Raw genomic sequence first — 22,365 nt, 5'->3', positions numbered from 1 at the left:
GAACCGGGTCGACAGCGCGGCCTGGAAGGGGGGACAGTGGGCTTGGCGACTGACGGAAAGTCTACTTTACCCCGACTCCCCATTCTACGGGCCATCGCGAAACGCACTCGGGGGTGGCAGATCCAGCGATAATACCACGAGGCCATCGCCTCTTCTAAAGTGCAAAAGAGGTTTACAAGAATGGTTCCAGGGATGAGAACCTTGGAGAGTTTGCAGACGTTGAGACTGTTCTCCTTGGAGAGAAGGCGGCTCAGAGGAGATTAGATAGAGATGTTCAAGATCATGAGGGAACTGGACAGAGTAGAGAGGGAGAAACTATTCCTGCTTGTAAAAGGATCGGGAATGAGAGGGCACATATTTAAAGTGATTTACCAAAAAGAAGCAAAGGTGACATGAGAAAGCTTTTCACACAGTGAGTGGTTAGGATCTGGAAAGCGCTGCCTGAAGTGTGATGGAGGCAGGTTCAATCGAGGCACTCGAGAGGGCGCTCGATTATTATTTGAATACAAACCACGTGCAGGGGTACTGGGGATAGAGCCAACGTTTTGAGTCTGAATGACCTGAGTTTCAAAAGGATTGTCTGGCCGTCTATGTACTCATCGAATCCTGCAGTGCAGAAGGAGGCCACTTGGCCCGTCAGGTCTGCACCGACCACAGTCCCACCCAGGCCCTATCCCCATAACCCCACCCCTACCCTGGGGTAGTGCCCCTAACACTAAGGGGCAATTTAGCATGGCCAATCCACCTAACCTACACAACTTTGGACACTAAGGGGCAATTTAGCATGGCCAATCCACCTAACCTGCCACCTTTGGACACTAAGGGACAATTTAGCATGGCCAATCCACCTCACCTGCCCATCTTTGGACACTAAGGGACAACTTAGCATGGCCAATCCACCTAACCTGCACATCTTTGGACACTAAGGGACAATTTAGCATGGCCAATCCACCTAACCTGCACATCTTTGGACACTAAGGGACAACTTAGCATGGCCAATCCACCTAACCTGCACATCTTTGGACACTAAGGGACAATTTAGCATGGCCAATCCACCTAACCTGCCCATCTTTGGACACTAAGGGACAATTTAGCATGGCCAATCCACCTAACCTGCCCATCTTTGGACACTAAGGGACAACTTAGCATGGCCAATCCACCTAACCTGCCCATCTTTGGACACTAAGGGACAATTTAGCATGGCCAATCCATCTAACCTACACATCTTTGGACACTAAGGGACAATTTAGCATGGCCAATCCACCTAACCTGCCCATCTTTGGACACTAAGGGACAACTTAGCATGGCCAATCCACCTAACCTGCACGCCTTTCGGACTGTGGGAGGAAACTGGAGCACCCAGAGGAAACCCACGCAGACACGGGAACAACATACAGACTCCGCACAGACAGTGACTCAAGCCGGGAATCAAACCCGGGTCCCTAGCGCTGTGAGGCAGCAGTGCTAACCACTGTGTCACCGTGCCGCCCCAGGCACAGTGGACAGTGAACAAGAGCGCACAGTGACAATAGAGCTTTTGTTTTACAGCAGTCCACCTTGGCCAAGAAGCAGAAGCGTTTGGGTAGACACTCCAGGCCAATGTGATCAGATTCAGAGTCCTCCCAGCAGCTGAACATTTCCAGATGCCAGGGGCTTTCGATCCGCGGAGGCGTCCCGCTTGCTTCCTCGCACCCTTCGTTGGCAGATTTGGAGCCAAATCTGCGTAGGCCCGAATGGAATGCTCTGCTTACAGAGAGGAATGCAGAAATGAAAAAAGAAATCCTCTGGGCCAATTCTTTTGATGTGGGAACTGGGAAGGCAGGAGGGAGTTCCCATTCTGGGTTTGGACGGAAGCCAAGTTAGTGAGACAAAGTCAAAACGAGTAAACATGTGGCACAGTCATCTTCTCAGAAATCCGCTTTGGCCATTGTTCTGAATGCAAATCGGCCTATTAGCCGATGCCTCTGTATGACAGTGGGGTGGAATGCACAGCAGCATTGCCGTGGCAACAGGATCGCCTCTGAACTTACTGCAGATCGGCGCAAAGCAGCGTTCCGTTATCATTGCCTGAGGGACGACTGGCCCGTGTCCAACTGTGCCCCAGGAGCAACGCTTCGCCAGGAGACGCCAGCTGTCCCGAGGGCCGTGGAGTCAATGGACGTGCCCCCAGCGAGCATGCCAGGAAGGCAGAGCCAAAGGAGAGGGCGTATCACCAAGGGGAGGGTTCCAAGTTGGGGGGGAATCGATTCACGGTGTAGCCCGAGGGGACTGGGCTGGGTTTGACACTGTGTGCAGGGCAGCTGCCGAGATAGAGTGTGGCTACAGGGTGGGACACATGAGGCCTCTGACTTGTGGCAGCATGTGTAAGACTGGGATAAACTTAACAATACACATCAGTCCCACAACACACGACACAAAAACATGAACAACCTCACAATCCGTCTGTTTAGGAACATAAGAAGTAGGAGCAGAAGTATTTAGCCCTTTGAGTCTGCTCCGCCATTCAATCAGATCATGGCTGATCTCTCCCTGGTCTCAAATCCACCTCCCCAACCGTCCCCCATATCCCCTCATCCCTTCTTTATCAGGAATATCACGGTGGCGCAGTGGTTAGCACTGCTTCCCTCACAGCTCCAGGGACCCGGGGTCGATTCCCGGCTTTGCATCACCATCTGTGCAGAGTCCGCACATTCTCCCCGTGTCTGCGTGGGTCTCCTCCGGGTGCTCCGGTTTCCTCCCACAGTCTGAAAGACGTGCTGGTTAGGGTGGATTGGCCGTGCTAAATTCTCCCTCAGTGTAACCCGAACAGGAGTGTGGTGACGAGGGGATTTTCACAGTAACTTCATTGCGGTGTTAATGTAAGCTTACTTGTGACACTAGAACACAGAACAGTACAGCACAGAACAGGCCCTTCGGCCCACGATGTTGTGCCGAGCTTTATCTGAAACCAAGATCAAGCTATCCCACTCCCTATCATCCTGGTGTGCTCCATGTGCCTATCCAATAACCGCTTAAATGTTCCTAAAGTGTCTGACTCCACTATCACTGCAGGCAGTCCATTCCACACCCCAACCACTCTCTGCGTAAAGAACCTACCTCTGATATCCTTCCTGTATCTCCCACCACGAACCCTATAGTTATGCCCCCTTGTAATAGCTCCATCCACCCGAGGAAATAGTCTTTGAACGTTCACTCTATCTATCCCCTTCATCATTTTATAAACCTCTATTAAGTCTCCCCTCAGCCTCCTCCGCTCCAGAGACAACAGCCCTAGCTCCCTCAACCTTTCCTCATAAGACCTACCCTCCAAACCAGGCAGCATCCTGGTAAATCTCCTCTGCACTCTTTCCAGCGCTTCCACATCCTTCTTATAGTGAGGTGACCAGAACTGCACGCAATATTCCAAATGCGGTCTCACCAAGGTCCTGTACAGTTGCAGCATAACCCCACGGCTCTTAAACTCCAACCCCCTGTTAATAAAAGCTAACACACTATAGGCCTTCTTCACAGCTCTATCCACTTGAGTGGCAACCTTTAGAGATCTGTGGATATGGACCCCAAGATCTCTCTGTTCCTCCACAGTCTTCAGAACCCTACCTTTGACCCTGTAATCCACATTTAAATTAGTCCTACCAAAATGAATCACCTCACATTTATCAGGGTTAAACTCCATTTGCCATTTTTCAGCCCAGCTTTGCATCCTATCTATGTCTCTTTGCAGCCTACAACAGCCCTCCACCTCATCCACTACTCCACCAATCTTGGTGTCATCAGCAAATTTACTGATCCACTAATAAATAATAATATATCTTATCTCCTTCTTGAAGCCATTCAACAATTCGGACTCCACCGCGCTATGGGACAGCAAGTTCCACAAATTCACCACCCTCTGTGAGAAGTAGTTCTTCCTCATCTCAGTTTTAAATCTACCGCCTCTCAACCTATACCTGTGACCTATTGTTCCAGATTGCCCCACAAGGGGAAACATTTGGTCCACATTTACTTTATCAACCACTTTTAGTATTTTGTACACCTCGACCAGATCCCCTCTCATCCTCCTAAGCCCCAATGAGTACAAACCCAAACTGTTTAATCTCCGCTCACATATCAAATTTCTCTCTACCCAATCAGAAATTTAACCCTCTCCATCAATTTATCCCCAAGCTGCCCTGCTCCAATGACAGGCAGGCAGTGCGAGTGGAGTGAAGGCAACTTGAGTTTTAGTAGGCGGCCCACGAGCTCTGAACTACAAGATGTTTTTGAGTGTTTGATCCAACTGTTTGTAATCCTGAGTCTTTCATGAATAGGGCGGGCACAGTGGCACAGTGGGTTAGCACTTCTGCCCTCACAGCGCCAGGGACCTGGCTTCGATTCCCGGCCTCGGGTCACTGTCTATGCGGAGTCTGCACGTTCTCCCCGTGTCTGTCAAGGTTTCCTCCCACAGTCCAAAAGTTGTGCTTGTTAGGTGGATTGGCCATGCTAAATTGCCTCTTAGTATCCAAAGATGTGCAGGTTAGGTGGATTAGCCATGCTAAATTGCCCCTTAGTGTCCAAAGATGTGTAGGTTAGGTGGATTGGCCATGCTAAATTGCCCCTTAGTGTGCAAAGATGTGTAGGTTAGGTGGATTGGCCATGCTAAATTGCCCCTTAGTGTCCAAAGATGTGCAGGTTAGGTGGATTGGCCATGCTAAATTGCCTCTTAGTATCCAAAGATGTGCAAGTTAGGTGGATTGGTCATGCTAAATTGCCCCTTAGTGTGCAAAGATGTGTAGGTTAGGTGGATTGGCCATGCTAAATTGCCCCTTAGTGTGCAAAGATGTGTAGGTTAGGTGGATTGGCCATGCTAAATTGCCCCTTAGTGTCCAAAGATGTGCAGGTTAGGTGGATTGGCCATGCTAAATTGCCTCTTAGTATCCAAAGATGTGCAAGTTGGGTGGATTGGTCATGCTAAATTGCCCCTTAGTGTCCAAAGATGTGTACGTTAGGTGGATTGGCTATGCTAAATTCATAGAAATCATAGAAACCCTACAGTGCAGAAGGAGGCCATTCGGCCCATCGAGTCTGCACCAACCACAATCCCACCCAGGCCCTACCCCCACATATTTTACCCGCTAATCCCTCTAACCTACGCATCTCAGGACTCTAAGGGGCAATTATTTTTTTTAACCTGGCCAATCAACCTAACCCGCACATCTTTGGACTCTCACTAATTGCCTCTTAGTGTCCAAAGATGTGTAGGTTAGGGGGACTGGCCATGCTAAATTGCCTCTTAGTGTCCAAAGATGTGTAGGTTAGGTGGATTGGCCATGCTAAATTGCCCCTTAGTGTCCAAAGATGTGTAGGTTAGGGGGATTGGCTATGCTAAATTGCCTCTTAGTGTCCAAAGATGTGTAGGTTAGGTGGACTGGCCATGCTAAATTGCCCCTTAGTGTGCAAAGATGTGTAGGTTAGGTGGATTGGCCATGCTAAATTGCCCCTTAGTGTCCAAAGATGTGTAGGTTAGGTGGATTGGCCGTGCTAAATTGCCCCTTAGTGTCCAAAGATGTGCAGGTTAGGTGGATTGGCCATGCTAAATTGCCTCTTAGTATCCAAAGATGTGCAAGTTAGGTGGATTGGTCATGCTAAATTGCCCCTTAGTGTCCAAAGATGTGTACGTTAGGTGGATTGGCTATGCTAAATTCATAGAAATCATAGAAACCCTACAGTGCAGAAGGAGGCCATTCGGCCCATCGAGTCTGCACCAACCACAATCCCACCCAGGCCCTACCCCCACATATTTTACCCGCTAATCCCTCTAACCTACGCATCCCAGGACTCTAAGGGGCAATTTTTTTTTTTAACCTGGCCAATCAACCTAACCCGCACATCTTTGGACTCTCACTAATTGCCTCTTAGTGTCCAAAGATGTGCAGGTTAGGTGGATTGGCCATGCTAAATTGCCTCTTAGTGTCCAAAGATGTGTAGGTCAGGTGGATTGGCCATGCTAAATTGCCCCTTAGTGTCCAAAGATGTGTAGGTTAGGGGGATTGGCTATGCTAAATTGCCTCTTAGTGTCCAAAGATGTGTAGGTTAGGGTGGATTGGCCATGCTAAATTGCCTCTTAGTGTCCAAAGATGTGTAGGTTAGGTGGACTGGCCATGCTGAATTGTCTCTTAGTGTCGAAAGATGTGCAGGTTAGGGTGGATTGGCCATGCTAAATTGCCTCTTAGTGTCCAAAGATGTGTAGGTTAGGTGGACTGGCCATGCTGAATTGTCTCTTAGTGTCGAAAGATGTGCAGGTTAGGTGGATTGGCCGTGCTAAATTGCCCCTTAGTATCCAAAGATGTGCAGGTTAGGGGGATTGGCCATGGTAAATGTGTGGGGTTACGGAGATAGGGCGGGGCGGGGGGCAGGGGGGAAAGAGGGAGAGAGAGCCTGGCCTGAGTAAGATGCACTTTTGGAGAGTCAGTGCAGACTCGATGGACTGAATGTCCTCCTTCTGCACTGTAGGAAATCTCAGAATCTGTGGAAGGGCGGCTGCTCCTTCTGTACGTAATCCAGAAGCATCTGTGTCAACACATGGCAAAGAAAGAAAGGCTGGCATTTCTCGGGGTGCCCTAGATGTCGCTCCTGTTATAATCCAGGCAATGCTGGTGATTTAATGGAACCAAGACAGACAATGTGACCAAGGTGCCGCTGGTATGGTAAGATGGCTCGCAGTTGGATCGTGCATGGCTGAAAGCTTTGGCCATCACCGGGACAGAAACTCACCATTTTCTCACCTGTGTTATGTACTAATCCCCGTCTGGTCTCCTGTCCCCAAGTGTCAGCTTTTCGATCGCTTCTGAGTGTGTGAGTGCTGATTCTGGTTCTCACTGGAAACTTTGTCATCAGGAACAGTGAACCCCTTGTACTCAGTGTGACAATACAGGGATTGACAAACAAATGAGAAACCACGTGAATTTTGACCTCGCAGCTGGCTAACACCTCCCTGTCAAACTGATTAGCCACTGTCTCGTGCCAACAGATCCTTCTAATTTTTACAGATGCACCATAGAAAGCATTCTTTCTGGTTGTATCACAGCTTGGTATGTCTCCTGCTTTGCCCAAGACCGCAAGAAACTACAAAGGGTTGTGAATATAGCCCAATCCATCACTCAAACCAGCCTCTCATCCACGAACTGACACTGTCTACACTTCCCGCTGCCTCGGAAAAGCAGCCAGCATAATCGAGGACCCCACACACCCGACACACACTGGCCGGAATTATCCTGTTCCGCCCGCCACGGGAATTGTAGCGGGCACAGAAACCCTACAGTGCAGAAAGAGGCCATTCGGCCCATCGAGTCTGCACCGACCACAATCCCACCCAGGCCCTTCCCCCATATCCCTCCATATTTTACCCGCTAATCCCTCTAACCTACACATCTCAGGACACTAAGGGGCAATTTTAGCATGGCCAATCAACCTAACCCGCACAGCTTTGGACTGTGGGAGGAAACCGGAGCACCCGGAGGAAACCCACGCAGACACGAGGAGAATGTGCAGACTCCCCACAGACAGTGACCCGAGCCGGGAATCGAACCCGGGACCCTGGAGCTGTGAAGCAGCAGTGCTAACCACTGTGCTACCGTGCCGCCCTCAGGCAGGAGGTGGACCATTCAAAAGTTCATTGACCCCGGGCGGGAATCTCCGGTTTTGAGACGAGCATGGCCAGAGAATCCCACCCACTCTCACCCACTAAACGGTCTCCACTTGAGCCTCCCAGCCTGTAAAAGCAGCGCAGCGGGCTGGGAGAACCTCCCCCCATTGTTTCTTGCGCGCTATACAGGCAAAGCCTGTACAAAGCAGGTACTGGGGCCTCAACTATTTACCATTTATATAGATGATCTGGAGGAGGGGACTGAGTGTAGGGTAACAAAGTTTGCAGACGACACAAAGATAAGTGGGAAAGTGAATCGCGTGGAGGGCGTAGAAGGTCTGCAGAGAGATTTGGACAGGCTGAGTGAGTGGGCGAGGATCTGGCAGATGGAGTATAACGTTGACAAATGCAAGGTTATTTACTTTGGAGGAAATAATAGCAAATTGGATTATTATCTAAATGAAAAAAAATTACAACATGCTGCTGTGCAGAGGGACCTGGGGGTCCTTGTGCATGAGACGCAAAAACCCAGTCTGCAGGTGCAACAGGTGATCAAGAAGGCAAATGGGATGTTGGCCTATATCGCAAGGGGGATAGAATATAAAAGCAGAGATGTCTTGCTGCATCTGTACAGGGCATTGGTGAGGCCGCAGCTGGAATACTGTGTACAGTATTGGTCCCCTTATTTGCGGAAGGATATATTGGCCTTGGAGGGAGTTCAGAGAAGGTTCACCAGGTTGATACCAGAGATGAGGGGTGTTGATTATGAGGAGAGACTGAGCAAATTGGGTTTGTACTCGTTGGAATTTAGAAGGCTGAGGGGGGATCTTATAGAGACCTATAAGATAATGAAGGGGCTGGATAGGGTAGAGGTGGAGAGATTCTTTCCGCTTAGAAAGGAAGCTGGAACTAAAGGGCACAGCCTCAAAATAAAGGGGGGTCAGTTTAGGACAGAGTTGAGGAGGAACTTCTTCTCTCAGAGGGTGGTGAATCTCTGGAATCCGCTGCCCACTGAAGTGGTGGAGGCTTCCTCGTTGAATATGTTTAAATCACGGATAGATGGATTCCTGATCAGTAAGGGAATTAGGGGTTATAGGGATCAGGCGGGTAAGTGGAACTGATCCACTTCAGATCAGCCATGATCTTATTGAATGGCGGGGCAGGCTCGAGGGGCTAGATGGCCTACTCCTGCTCCTATTTCTTATGTTCTTATGTTCTTAAAGCATACTGTTCATAGAGTACATAGGGGAGAAGGAAAGGAGAGAGTGCAGAATGTAGTGTTACAGTCATAGCTAGGGTGTAGAGAAAGATCAGCTTAATATTTGATTTGATTTATTATTGTCACAAGTATTGGGATACAGTGAAAAGTATTGTTTCTTGCGCGCTATACAGACAAAGCATACTGTTCATAGAGTACATAGGGGAGAAGGAAAGGAGAGAGTGCAGAATGTAGTGTTACAGTCATAGCTAGGGTGCAGAGAAAGATCAGCTTAATATAAGGTAAGTCCATTCAAAAGTCTGACGGCAGCAGGGAAGAAGCTGTTCTTGAGTCGGTTGGTACGTGACCTCAGACTTTTGTATCTTTTTCCCAAAGGAAGAAGGTGGAAGAGGGAATGTCCGGGGTGCGTGGGGTCCTGAATTATGTTGGCTGCTTTGCCGAGGCAGCAGGAAGTGTAGACAGAGTCAATGGATGGGAGGCTGGTTTGCGTAATGGACTGGGCTTCATTCACGACCTTTTGTAGTTCTCTGTGGCGTGTGACTCAGTGTCAAATATTCCGTGGTAATCGCTCCAGTGACGCACATTGCGAGATTGTACGAACAAAGAACAAAGAACAAAGAACAATACAGCACAGGAACAGGCCCTTCGGCCCTCCAAGCCCGCGCCGCTCCCCGGTCCAGGATTGAATCCTGAATCCAGGATCCCCGCCCAATTTTCCAGACTATCTACATCCTAATATCCTATCCACCGAGCTGTCCCTCACAGCTACGATGCTTTGTTCATCACAACCTATTAACTCACCCCCACCCCCCCCATTCCAGACCATGTGATCTCCAGGGAGAGGCGAAAACCCAGAGTGAAAACCCCAGGGCCAATATGGGGAAAAAAAAATCTGGGAAATTCCTCTCCGACCCCCTGAGGCGATCGAAACGAGTCCAGGAGATCACACTGGCCCTGATCAGAAAATGCTTCCCAACCCTATTCATTTCCACTTCTGCTTTACGAACACCATCTGAATTCCCTGCCCCCGAGAGAGGTTCCCAACTATCCGCAGTCTCGCTCTGTACTGGCCCCAGCAAGATGATCATAGGATGAAGCCTTGAAACGAGGCAAAGAACAATTAGCCCGCGCCGCTCCCTGGTCCAAACTAGACCACTCTTTTGTATCCCTCCATTCCCACTCCGTTCATATAGCTGTCTAGATAAGTCTTAAGCTAAGGGTGCTTCATAAATATATGTTGGTGAGCCGGGAGGATCGAGGAGAAGCTGAAGGCCTCTGCTCAGCCCAGAGGACACCCCGATCTTGAGGAATATCAGATGATAAAAGGTATTGACGGGGTCGACGTGGAGAAGATGTTTCCTCTTGTGGGGAAATCTAGAACAAGAGGTCATCGTTTTAGGATAAGGGGTAGCAGATTTAAAATGGAGATGAGGAGAAATTGCTTCCCCCGGAGGCTTGTGGGTCTGTGGAATTCACTACCCCAAAGTATGGTGGGTGCCGAGACAGTGAGCAAATTGAAAGGGGAGATCGATTTTTCATGAACAATGGGGTTGAAGAGTTATGGAGAACGGGCAGGAAAGTGGAGATGGGGCCGGAGTGAGATCAGCCATGATGGTATTGAGTGGCGGAGCAGGTTCGAGGGGCTGAATGGCCTCCTCCTCCTCCGAGTTCTTAAGTTCTAACCATGAAATCAGCCTCACCCACTCGCCTGGCTTGGTGATCATTAAGTATTGGCACCAGCACTGGCATCTTAGCTCCATTTAGCTCCAATTAGAGGGGGAGCACAGGTTCAAGGGCGGCACGGTGGTTAGCGCTGCCTCACAGCGCCAGGGACACGGGTTCGATTCCCGGCTTGGTCACTGTCTGTGCAGAGTTTGCACATTCTCCCCGTGTCTGCGTGGGTTTCCTCCGGGTGCTCCGGTTTCCTCCCACAGTGTGAAAGACGTGCTGGTTAGGGTGGATTGGCCGTGCAAAATTCTCCCTCAGTGTACCCGAACAGGAGTGTGGCGACTAGGGGGATTTTCAGAGTAACTTCATTGCAGTGTTAATGTAAGCCTGCTTGTGACACTGATAAATAAACATTAAACTTTAAGGTGAGAGGGGAAAGTTTAAGGGAGATGTGCGGGGGAAGTTTTTCACACAGAGAGTGGTGGGTGCCTGGAACGCGTTGCCAGAGGAGGTGGTGGAAGAGGCACATTAGCAACATTGGAGAGGCATCTGGATGGGTGCATGAATAGGGAGGGAGTAGAGGTGGATCGGCCGTTCCCATGCAGAGACGCGAATGGCACAGTGGCTCGAACAGGCGCAGGAAGAGGGCGCCCAGTTAGCGAACAAGACGGCTCAGTCACCCTCCAAAAGGTGACGCTGCGTGTCATGGTTAAATGTCAGCTTCGATCAAAACAGTTACTGATGAAGACCGCACGCGGGATAGCCAATGGATGGTGGGGGGGCGGGGGGGGGGGGAAGCGGGAGACAATACTTTGAGACACTCAGAGCAGGATTTTCCAGCCGAGTTCGTCCAGAGGTCAATGGGCCTTTCCGTGGTCCGCCCCTCGCCCGCTCCGATTCCCGTGGCGGACAAGACGGGAGAATTCGCCCTTCCCCTCCGGTGTGGAAACAGTAACATTCTTGCTTCAAGGAAAAATATTGGCAAAACTTGTCATGAAACTGGAGATAGAACCTCGCCCAAGATTGCGGAATTCAGTGCGAAACCACATTTGCCAAAAGGCATCATGAAAGTCGGGCTCTTGAAGCTTCGAAACTAAGCCTTGCATCCTCGGGCACACAATGCAGTGAGGGGGGCAGGAGGGAGTGAGGGCGAATCGGACAGGCCTGTGCCCACTCTCAGCAGGGCTCTGCCACACAGTGGGGGGGGGGGACTTGGAACAGAGGTACTGCGTGGCAGAGCGGCAGAACTTGCAGCTTCTTCCCCAGCCCAGCCGCCTAGCCAGGAAATGATTTCCTGCCAACTCTCTGTGGGAACCTTGGATCCTGGCCAAGGGCAGAGCCAGTGCGGGTGTCAGCTGCACAGTCGCTGGGAGCTGGCGGGGAACCAGGGACAAGAAGTCGGAGCTGGACACTGATGTTAACATCGTTGTCCACGTGGATTGTCCGTTCCCAACACTTCAGAGTGAAAGGAACGGAGAGTAATCTCTCAGAGGCACGCTGCCGCTGTGCTCATGTTAAATACTGAGGTAGGTCACAGGGAGGGTAACAGAGGTCACTGAGGGAGCAACTGAGGTCACTGAGGGAGCAACTGAGGTCACTGAGGGAGTGACTGAGGTCACTGAGGGAGTAACTAAGGTCACTGAGGGAGTAACTGAGGTCACTGAGGGAGTAACTGAGGTCACTGAGAGAGTGACTGAGGTCACTGAGGGAGTGACTGAGGTCACTGAGGGAGTGACTGAGGTCACTGAGGGAGTAACTGAGGTCACTGAGGGAGTGACTGAGGTCACTGAGAGAGTAAAGGAGGTCACTGAGAGAGTAACTGAGGTCACTGAGAGAGTGACTGAGGTCACTGAGAGAGTAACTGAGGTCACTGAGAGAGTGACTGAGGTCACTGAAAGAGTAACTGAGGTCACTGAGAGAGTAACTGAGGTCACTGAGAGAGTAACTGAGGTCACTGAGGGAGTAACTGAGGTCACTGAGAGAGTAACTGAGGTCACTGAGAGAGTAACTGAGGTCACTGAGAGAGTAACTGAGGTCACTGAGGGAGTAACTGAGGTCACTGAGAGAGTAACTGAGGTCACTGAGAGAGTGACTGAGGTCACTGAGAGAGTAACTGAGGTCACTGAGGGAGTAACTGAGGTCACTGAGGGAGTAACTGAGGTCACTGAGGGAGTGACTGAGGTCACTGAGGGAGTAACTGAGGTCACTGAGAGAGTAACTGAGGTCACTGAGGGAGTGACTGAGGTCACTGAGGGAGTAAAGGAGGTCACTGAGAGAGTAACTGAGATCACTGAGAGAGTGACTGAGGTCACTGAGGGAGTAAAGGAGGTCACTGAGGGAGTGACTGAGGTCACTGAGGGAGTAACTGAGGTCACTGAGGGAGTAACTGAGGTCACTGAGGGAGTAACTAAGGTCACTGAGGGAGTGACTGAGGTCACTGAGGGAGTAACTGAGGTCACTGAGAGAGTAACTGAGGTCACTGAGGGAGTGACTGAGGTCACTGAGAGAGTAAAGGAGGTCACTGAGAGAGTAACTGAGGTCACTGAGAGAGTGACTGAGGTCACTGAGGGAGTAAAGGAGGTCACTGAGGGAGTGACTGAGGTCACTGAGGGAGTAACTGAGGTCACTGAGGGAGTAACTGAGGTCACTGAGGGAGTAACTAAGGTCACTGAGGGAGTAACTGAGGTCACTGAGAGAGTAACTGAGGTCACCGAGAGAGTAAAGGAGGTCACTGAGAGAGTAACTGAGGTCACTGAGAGAGTGACTGAGGTCACTGAGAGAGTAACTGAGGTCACTGAGAGAGTGACTGAGGTCACTGAGGGAGTAACTGAGGTCACTGAGAGAGTAACTGAGGTCACTGAGAGAGTGACTGAGGTCACTGAGAGAGTAACTGAGGTCACTGAGGGAGTAACTGAGGTCACTGAGAGAGTAACTGAGGTCACTGAGGGAGTGACTGAGGTCACTGAGGGAGTAACTGAGGTCACTGAGGGAGTAACTGAGGTCACTGAGAGAGTAAAGGAGGTCACTGAGAGAGTGACTGAGGTCACTGAGGGAGTAACTGAGGTCACTGAGGAAGTAACTGAGGTCACTGAGAGAGTAAAGGAGGTCACTGAGAGAGTGACTGAGGTCACTGAGGGAGTAACTGAGGTCACTGAGGGAGTAACTGAGGTCACTGAGAGAGTAAAGGAGGTCACTGAGAGAGTGACTGAGGTCACTGAGGGAGTGACTGAGGTCACTGAGGGAGTAACTGAGGTCACTGAGGGAGTAACTGAGGTCACTGAGAGAGTAACTGAGGTCACTGAGGGAGTAACTGAGGTCACTGAGGGAGTAACTGAGGTCACTGAGGGAGTAACTGAGGTCACTGAGGGAGTGACTGAGGTCACTGAGGGAGTAACTGAGGTCACTGAGGGAGTAACTGAGGTCACTGAGAGAGTAACTGAGGTCACTGAGGGAGTAACTGAGGTCACTGAGGGAGTAACTGAGGTCACTGAGGGAGTGACTGAGGTCACTGAGGGAGTAACTGAGGTCACTGAGGGAGTAACTGAGGTCACTGAGGGAGTAAAGGAGGTCACTGAGAGAGTAACTGAGGTCACTGAGAGAGTGACTGAGGTCACTGAGGGAGTGACTGAGGTCACTGAGGGAGTGACTGAGGTCACTGAGGGAGTAACTGAGGTCACTGAGAGAGTAACTAAGGTCACTGAGGGAGTGACTGAGGTCACTGAGAGAGTAACAGGTCACTGAGAGAGCAACTGAGGTCATTGAGAGAGTGAATGAGGTCACTGAGAGAGTAACTGAGGTCACTGAGAGAGTGACTGAGGTCACTGAGAGAGTGACTGAGGTCACTGAGAGAGTAACTGAGGTCACTGAGAGAGTAACTGAGGTCACTGAGAGAGTAACTGAGGTCACTGAAAGAGGGACTGAGGTCACTGAGAGAGTAACTGAGGTCACTGAGAGAGTAACTGAGGTCACTGAGAGAGTAACTGAGGTCACTGAGAGAGTAACTGAGGTCACTGAGAGAGTGACTGAGGTCACTGAGAGAGTGACTGAGGTCACTGAGGGAGTAACTGAGGTCACTGAGAGAGTAACTGAGGTCACTGAGAGAGTGACTGAGGTCACTGAGAGAGTGACTGAGGTCACTGAGAGAGTAACTGAGGTCACTGAGGGAGTAACTGAGGTCACTGAGGGAGTAACTGAGGTCACTGAGAGAGTAACTGAGGTCACTGAGGGAGTAACTGAGGTCACTGAGGGAGTAACTGAGGTCACTGAGGGAGTAACTGAGGTCACTGAGGGAGTGACTGAGGTCACTGAGGGAGTAACTGAGGTCACTGAGGGAGTAACTGAGGTCACTGAGAGAGTAACTGAGGTCACTGAGGGAGTAACTGAGGTCACTGAGGGAGTAACTGAGGTCACTGAGGGAGTGACTGAGGTCACTGAGGGAGTAACTGAGGTCACTGAGGGAGTAACTGAGGTCACTGAGGGAGTAAAGGAGGTCACTGAGAGAGTAACTGAGGTCACTGAGAGAGTGACTGAGGTCACTGAGGGAGTGACTGAGGTCACTGAGGGAGTGACTGAGGTCACTGAGGGAGTAACTGAGGTCACTGAGAGAGTAACTAAGGTCACTGAGGGAGTGACTGAGGTCACTGAGAGAGTAACAGGTCACTGAGAGAGCAACTGAGGTCATTGAGAGAGTGAATGAGGTCACTGAGAGAGTAACTGAGGTCACTGAGAGAGTGACTGAGGTCACTGAGAGAGTGACTGAGGTCACTGAGAGAGTAACTGAGGTCACTGAGAGAGTAACTGAGGTCACTGAGAGAGTAACTGAGGTCACTGAAAGAGGGACTGAGGTCACTGAGAGAGTAACTGAGGTCACTGAGAGAGTAACTGAGGTCACTGAGAGAGTAACTGAGGTCACTGAGAGAGTAACTGAGGTCACTGAGAGAGTGACTGAGGTCACTGAGAGAGTGACTGAGGTCACTGAGGGAGTAACTGAGGTCACTGAGAGAGTAACTGAGGTCACTGAGAGAGTGACTGAGGTCACTGAGAGAGTGACTGAGGTCACTCAGGGAGTAACTGAGGTCACTGACACACTGAACATGGGACCCTAGCGCTGTGGGACAATTTAGCATGGCCAATCCACCCTAACCTGCACATCTTTCAGACTGTGGGAGGAAACCGGAGCACCCGGAGGAAACCCACGCAGACACGGGGAGAACGTGCAGACTCCACACAGACAGTGACCCAAGCCGGGAATTGAACCCGGGTCCCTGGTGCTGTGAGGCAGCTGTGCTAACCACTGTGCTACCGTGCCGCATTGAATCACCGCGTCCGGTGGACGTGGGGAAACCAGGCTGTGGAAAATCCATGCCCGCTGTGTGGAATGATCCATATTTCACATCCCCCCCAGCCCTCCGAATGACCCCTGCTGCAGGACCAGGAACATCACGATCTTTGAGAAAGGGCAGGAGGGAAACTGCCGGGAGAAAATGAGCTGAAACGTGCGGTTAACACAACTAGACAGCCTGTGATGCTGAGGAAGGAAATGGAATTTGCCTGATAAATAAATGTCTCTTCGTCCCAAGACAAACCCTCCACTGAGATGCTAAATCTGAAAGCAATTTCAGTAATTCTGGGACTTCAGAGGCTTGGCACAGGGTAATAGAGGGTTGCAACTCATCATTATTTTCCTGCCAGTGAGTGGGTAATAAACCGACTTGTCTAAAATTAAATTAGTGCTGGGTTACCATTCATTTCAGAATAGAAGCTGCAATCGCAGAGAGCCAGATCAGCTTCCAGCTGGGAATGAATCCAGACCTGCCACGGTGTCACCAGCCACCTTTAACACTCCGACAATTTGCCTGGCTGCGTACACCCTCCTTATTCTGCCATCCGCAGAGCCTCCGGAGGTCTGGGCCTCCACTTCCGCCCTCTTCCCATTTGCCTTCCAGCAATCTGAGTGCCGCAAAGCCCTCCCTAAACCTGGACTCCTCTCCACCTCTCCCTCCTCCACTGAGACACTGCTTTAACCCGACCTTTTCCCATCAAGCAGTTTGAGAACAGCTCCAGTGAACCACGGAATCCCTACAGTGCAGAAAGGGGCCATTCGGCCCATTGTGTCTGCACCCACTCTCCAACATATCTTACCCAGGCATTCTCCCCCGCCAAACCTCCGTCAACCCACACATTTACTATGGCCAATTCACCTCATCTACACACCTCGGGACACAAAGGAGAAATTTAGCATGGCCAATCCACCTAACCTAGACATCTTTGGACACTAAGGGACAATTTAGCATGGCCAATCCACCTAACCTGCACATCTTTGGACACTAAGGGACAATTTAGCATGGCCAATCCACCTAACCTGCACATCTTTGGACATTAAGTGACAATTTAGCATGGCCAATCCACCTAACCTACACATCTTTGGACAGTAAGGGCTAATTTAGTATGGCCAATCCACCTAAACTACACATCTTTGGGCACTAAGGGGCAATTTAGCATGGCCAATCCACCTAACCTACACATCTCTGGACACTAAGGGGCAATTTAACATGGCTAATCCATGTAACCTGCACATCTCTGGACATTAAGGGGCAATTTAACTTGGCCAATCCCCCGAACCTACATATCTTTTGACATTAAGGGGCTATTTAGCATGGCCAATCCACCTAACCTGCACATCTTTGGACACTAAGGGACAATTTAGCATGGTCAATCCACCTAACCTGCACATCTTTGGACACTAAGGGACAATTTAGCATGGCCAATCCACCTAACCTACACATCTTTGGACACTAAGGGACAATTTAGCATGGCCAATCCACCTAACCTGCACATCTTTGGACACTAAGGGACAATTTAGCATGGCCAATCCACCTAACCTGCACATCTTTGGACATTAAGTGACAATTTAGCATGGCCAATCCACCTAACCTACACATCTTTGGACAGTAAGGGCTAATTTAGTATGGCCAATCCACCTAAACTACACATCTTTGGGCACTAAGGGGCAATTTAGCATGGCCAATCCACCTAACCTACACATCTCTGGACACTAAGGGGCAATTTAACATGGCTAATCCATGTAACCTGCACATCTCTGGACATTAAGGGGCAATTTAACTTGGCCAATCCCCCGAACCTACATATCTTTTGACATTAAGGGGCTATTTAGCATGGCCAATCCACCTAACCTGCACATCTTTGGACACTAAGGGACAATTTATCATGGCCAATCCACCCTAACCTGCACATCTTTGGACACTAAGGGACAATTTAGCACGGCCAATCCACCTAACCTACACATCTTTGGACACTAAGGGACAATTTAGCATGGCCAATCCACCTAACCTGCACATCTTTGGACACTAAGGGACAATTTAGCATGGCCAATCCACCTAACCGACACATCTTTGGACACTAAGGGGCAATTTAGCATGGCCAATCTACCTAACCTACACATCTTTGGACACTAAGGGGCAATTTAGCATGCACATTCTCCTTGTGTCTGCGTGGGTTTCCTCCGGGAGCTCCGCTTTCCTCCCACAAACCTAAGATGTGCAGGTTAGGTGGATTGACTATGCTAAATTGCCCCTTAGTGTCCAAAGCTATGTGGATTTGGGGGATTGGTGGGGGTAAATGTGTGGGGTTCCGGGGGTTGGGCATGGCGAAGTTGCAATGTCAGAGAGTTGGTTCAGACTCGATGGGCCGAACGGCCTCCTTCTGCGCTGTAGGAGTTCTATGATACACAAGAAACCGGACAAATCCAACCCGGCCAATTCCCGCCCAATCAGTCTACTCTCGATCATCAGTGAAGTGATGGAAGGGGTCATCGACAGCGCTATCAAGCAGCACCTGCTCAGCAATAACCTGCTCAGTGACGCCCAGTTTGGGTTTCGCCAGGGTCACTCAGCTCCTGACCTCATTACAGCCTTGGTTCATTGTGGGGTTCTGGGATTTGAAGTGTCCCAAAGGTTTGCTGCTGGAGTCTGTGATGTCTTGAACCATTACCCTTCACTTCCAGCAAGTATTCATCCCTTTCAGAGCTCCACACGAGGTAAGAATGTCTCCTCTTTCAGATCACTGCACTTCACAGTCATCTCAGCTGACATTATCATTACAACAACATCATGTGCTGGCGATGTTCTCCCTTGACATACGATGAACGTCTGAGGATCGTGGGATTATATTCATTGGAGTTTAGGAGGTTGAGGGGAGATCTAATAGAAACTTACAAGATAATGAACGGCTTAGATAGGATGGACGTAGGGAAGTTGTTTCCATTAGCAGGGGAGACTAGGACGCGGGGGCACAGCCTTAGAATAAAAGGGAGTCACTTTAGAACAGAGATGAGGAGAAATTTCTTCAGCCAGAGAGTGGTAGGTCTGTGGAATTCATTGCCACAGAGGGCTGTGGAGGCCGAGACGTTGAGCGTCTTCAAGACAGAAATTGATCAATTCTTGATTTCTCGAGGAATTAAGGGCTATGGGGAGAGAGCGGGTAAATGGAGTTGAAATCAACCATGATTGAATGGTGGAGTGGACTCGATGGGCCGAATGGCCTTACTTCCGCTCCTATGTCTTATGGTCTTAACTCTGCATCTCCCCCCGCACACCCAAAGCATTATCTCCATTGTGTTTACATCCTCCCACACAGCCAAGCTCAAATTCATTTTTAAAGAATAGTTACTGTCCTAATGTGGGAGACATGACCAACAAATTTGCACATGCGATGTTGCCTGAGTTATAAAGATGGGTCAGAACAATCGACCGACTGTGCCACTGCGTGTGTGCAGGGAACTAAGAAAACTGGGCCAATGGATTGTGAAGAACTGAGTTCCAAAGCCTCAGGAGTGTAAAGGTCCTTTTACTCTCCGCACAGACTGGTCTCGGATCCCACTGATAACTGTCTTTCTCCTGCCGGTGTTCGATTCACAACCCGGAAGTGTCACACTGGGACAACTTCGCAAGAGAGAGGGAGAAAGATTCACTGTTTATTCCTGACCAGTGAGCTCTCCCTTATGCCACACGAGTTACCCTGGCTGCCACCTACGACCGTGTGTCTCTCTCTCTTGTAGGTAGTAAAATACAACCCAGAAGTGCCACACTGGGACAGGAGAGAGGGACCACTGTTTATTCCTGACCAGTAGACCCCCTTGAGTGAGCCGTTTCGAAGTGCTCTGCCCCTTTACGGTCCTGTCCCCCAGAATTATGTTCTGGCTTCTTAATGACTCACCAAGATGGATGATGAGAGAGAGAGTGACTGGTCAAAGTTAATTTAAAAATAATTTATTCAAGAATAACTCCAACCAAACTCAGTCAATAAAACACAGACACTACAATACTATGCTATGGAAAGAAACTCTAACGGCACAATGTAAATTCTTAGCATTACAGGATTTACACAAAAGCAAAAAGAATCCTAGACCCTTCCTCAACATTGGGCGGCAAGGTAGCACAGTGGTTAGCATTGCTGCTTCACAGCTCCAGGGTCCCGGGTTCGATTCCTGGCTCGGGTCACTGTCTGTGTGGAGTTTGCACATTCTCCTCGTGTCTGCGTGGGTTTCCTCCGGGTGCTCCGGTTTCCTCCCACAGTCCAAAGATGTGCGGGTTAGGTTGATTGGCCAGGTTAAAAAAAAAAAATTGCCCCTTAGAGTCCTGGGATGCGTAGGTTAGAGGGATTAGCGGGTAAAATATGTGGGGATAGGGCCTGGGTGGGATTGTGGTCGGTGCAGACTCGATGGGCCGAATGGCCTCCTTCTGCACTGTAGAGTTTCTATGATTTCTATGATTTACCTAATTGGGGGATTTCTGAAGGCTGACAGAATATACTCACCACTCCTCGGATCGTTTTAAAACAAAAAGGTCCTTGCTGCTGCTGAGAAAATGGTTGATGTCACTTCTCGGCCTTTTGGCTAAGATCAAGTGTATGGTCGGCACCCCATTGTCGGCCGCACTTGGTCGGGGTCATTGGGTTACGCTGAGGCTTCATATGTTTCATATGAAGCAATTTTTAGAAGCGGCATCTCGGCCTTTTGGCTAAGATGCAAATGAGATCAAGCCTTGGAGGAGGAGCTATTCCTACTCCAATCAGCTTGGATCATGTAGATCAAGCCCAAGACAGGAGGTGAGAGCCCTGTCTTGCCAGCTTGGATCAGGAATGTCTCAACTTGTTGAGACTCTGAATTGGACTTGATTTGATTGAATTGGAATAAAAATACAAAATAAAAATACTCGCCTCCAGTAAAGCAAATTAACTCCACAGTTCTTGGCACACCTCTTTGCCTGAAGAGTAGAGTTACTAAAGGGTCTGTAGGTCGTGACCTTTTCGGTATTCAGCTTTCAACTCTGAATTAACAGACAACTGCAGTATTCGGCCTTTTGGCTAAGATCAAGTGTAGTATGGTCAGCAGCCCATGGTCGGCTGCACTTGGTTGAGGTCATTCGGTTACGCTGAGGCTTCATATGTTTCATATGAAGCAATTTTTAAAAGCGGCATCTCGGCCTTTTGGCTAAGATGCAAATGAGCTCAAGCCTTGGAGGAGGAACCTCCCCCTTCTCCAATCAGCTTGGCTCATGTAGATCAGGCCCAGGACAGGGTGGTTTGGTCGCTCGCCCTGTCTTGTCAGCCTGGATCGGAAATGTCTCAACTTGTTGAGACTCTGAATTGGATTTGATTTGATTGAATTGGAAAATGGTTGATGTCTTGCCTTGCTTCTGGATCTTCCTTGTTCTTTCCTCTGCCATGAAGTAGTTGTGTGGCTGGACACCTGAATTCACTCCTTTACAACTCTCCTGCCCCGAACTTCACAGAACTCCTTTCCAGGTTAACTCTGAAAGATCAACCACCTCTCCTTGTGCGTCCCCCTTGGCCAGAGTTCGATACTTTTTAAAAGGCAGTTCCTTAACCAAATTGGCTGACTCGTCCCATCGGTCAGTTTCAGAACAGTGGGGTGCAAAGTGCTTACAGGGTGAAACTGATTTGATCAGTTTCAGTGATAAAGAGCCCAAACTGTTTTAGGAGGTATCTGATGGGCTGCTAAGTGCCCCATGGTGCTTTCCTGGAACTGCTAACTGGTTTCCCATTAGTGGAGGCATTATTCTAAATAGCTGGGGTAAAACTCGTTACCATTTCAATTGTCTCTTCTCCAAGGCCGCACACAGGACAGCGCAGAGTCGCTGAGCAGAAACTGATAGCCAAGTTCCGCACACATGAGGACGGCCTAAACCGGGATCTTGGGTTTATGTCACACTATCGGTAACCCCCACAGCTTGCCTCCTGGGCTTGCAGAATCTCGGCACGGTGGCACAGTGGTTAGCACTGCTGCTTCACAGCTCCAGGGTCCCGGGTTCAATTCCCGGCTCGGGTCACTGTCTGTGTGGAGTTTGCACATTCTCCTCGTGTCTGCGTGGGTTTCCTCCGGGTGCTCCGGTTTCCTCCCACAGTCCAAAGATGTGCGGGTTAGGTTGATTGGCCAGGTTAAAAAAATTGCCCCTTAGAGTCCTGGGATGCGTAGGTTAGAGGGATTAGCGGGTAAAATATGTGGGGGTAGGGCCTGGGTGGGATTGTGGTCAGTGCAGACTCGATGGGCCGAATGGCCTCCTTCTGCACTGTAGGGATTCTATGATTCTATGATCTCACTGGCTGTCCTGTCTGGAGACAATACACATCTCTTTAACCTGTGCTTAATGCTCCCTCCACCCACATTGTCTGTATCTTTAAGACCTGGTTGGCTGTAGAGATTCGCATTCTAATCAGTATTCTGTAACTTGATTTTGTGTCTCTGTATGCCCTGTTTGAGAGCACATTTCCACTCCATCTGACGAAGGAGCAGCGCCCCGAAAGCTAGTGGCGTTTG

At 49.8% G+C, this 22,365-nt stretch overlaps 1 protein-coding gene across 1 annotated transcript in view; it reads left to right on the top strand.

Annotated features, from left to right (window-relative positions):
- LOC144481839 (ribonuclease inhibitor-like) overlaps positions 1–2,258 on the top strand; it is an 11,070-nt gene extending 8,812 nt beyond the window's left edge. The window contains exon 5 of the mRNA XM_078200992.1: positions 2,036–2,258. Within this exon, the coding sequence (XP_078057118.1) occupies positions 2,036–2,258 (223 nt within the window). The remainder of the gene's footprint in view (positions 1–2,035) is intronic.
- Positions 2,259–22,365: the final 20,107 nt, after the last annotated feature.

This window comes from Mustelus asterias, chromosome X (genome assembly GCF_964213995.1).
Source record: "Mustelus asterias chromosome X, sMusAst1.hap1.1, whole genome shotgun sequence".
In the NCBI taxonomy this organism is placed as follows: Eukaryota; Metazoa; Chordata; class Chondrichthyes; order Carcharhiniformes; family Triakidae; genus Mustelus; species Mustelus asterias.
This window is presented reverse-complemented; position numbering and strand designations above follow the sequence as displayed.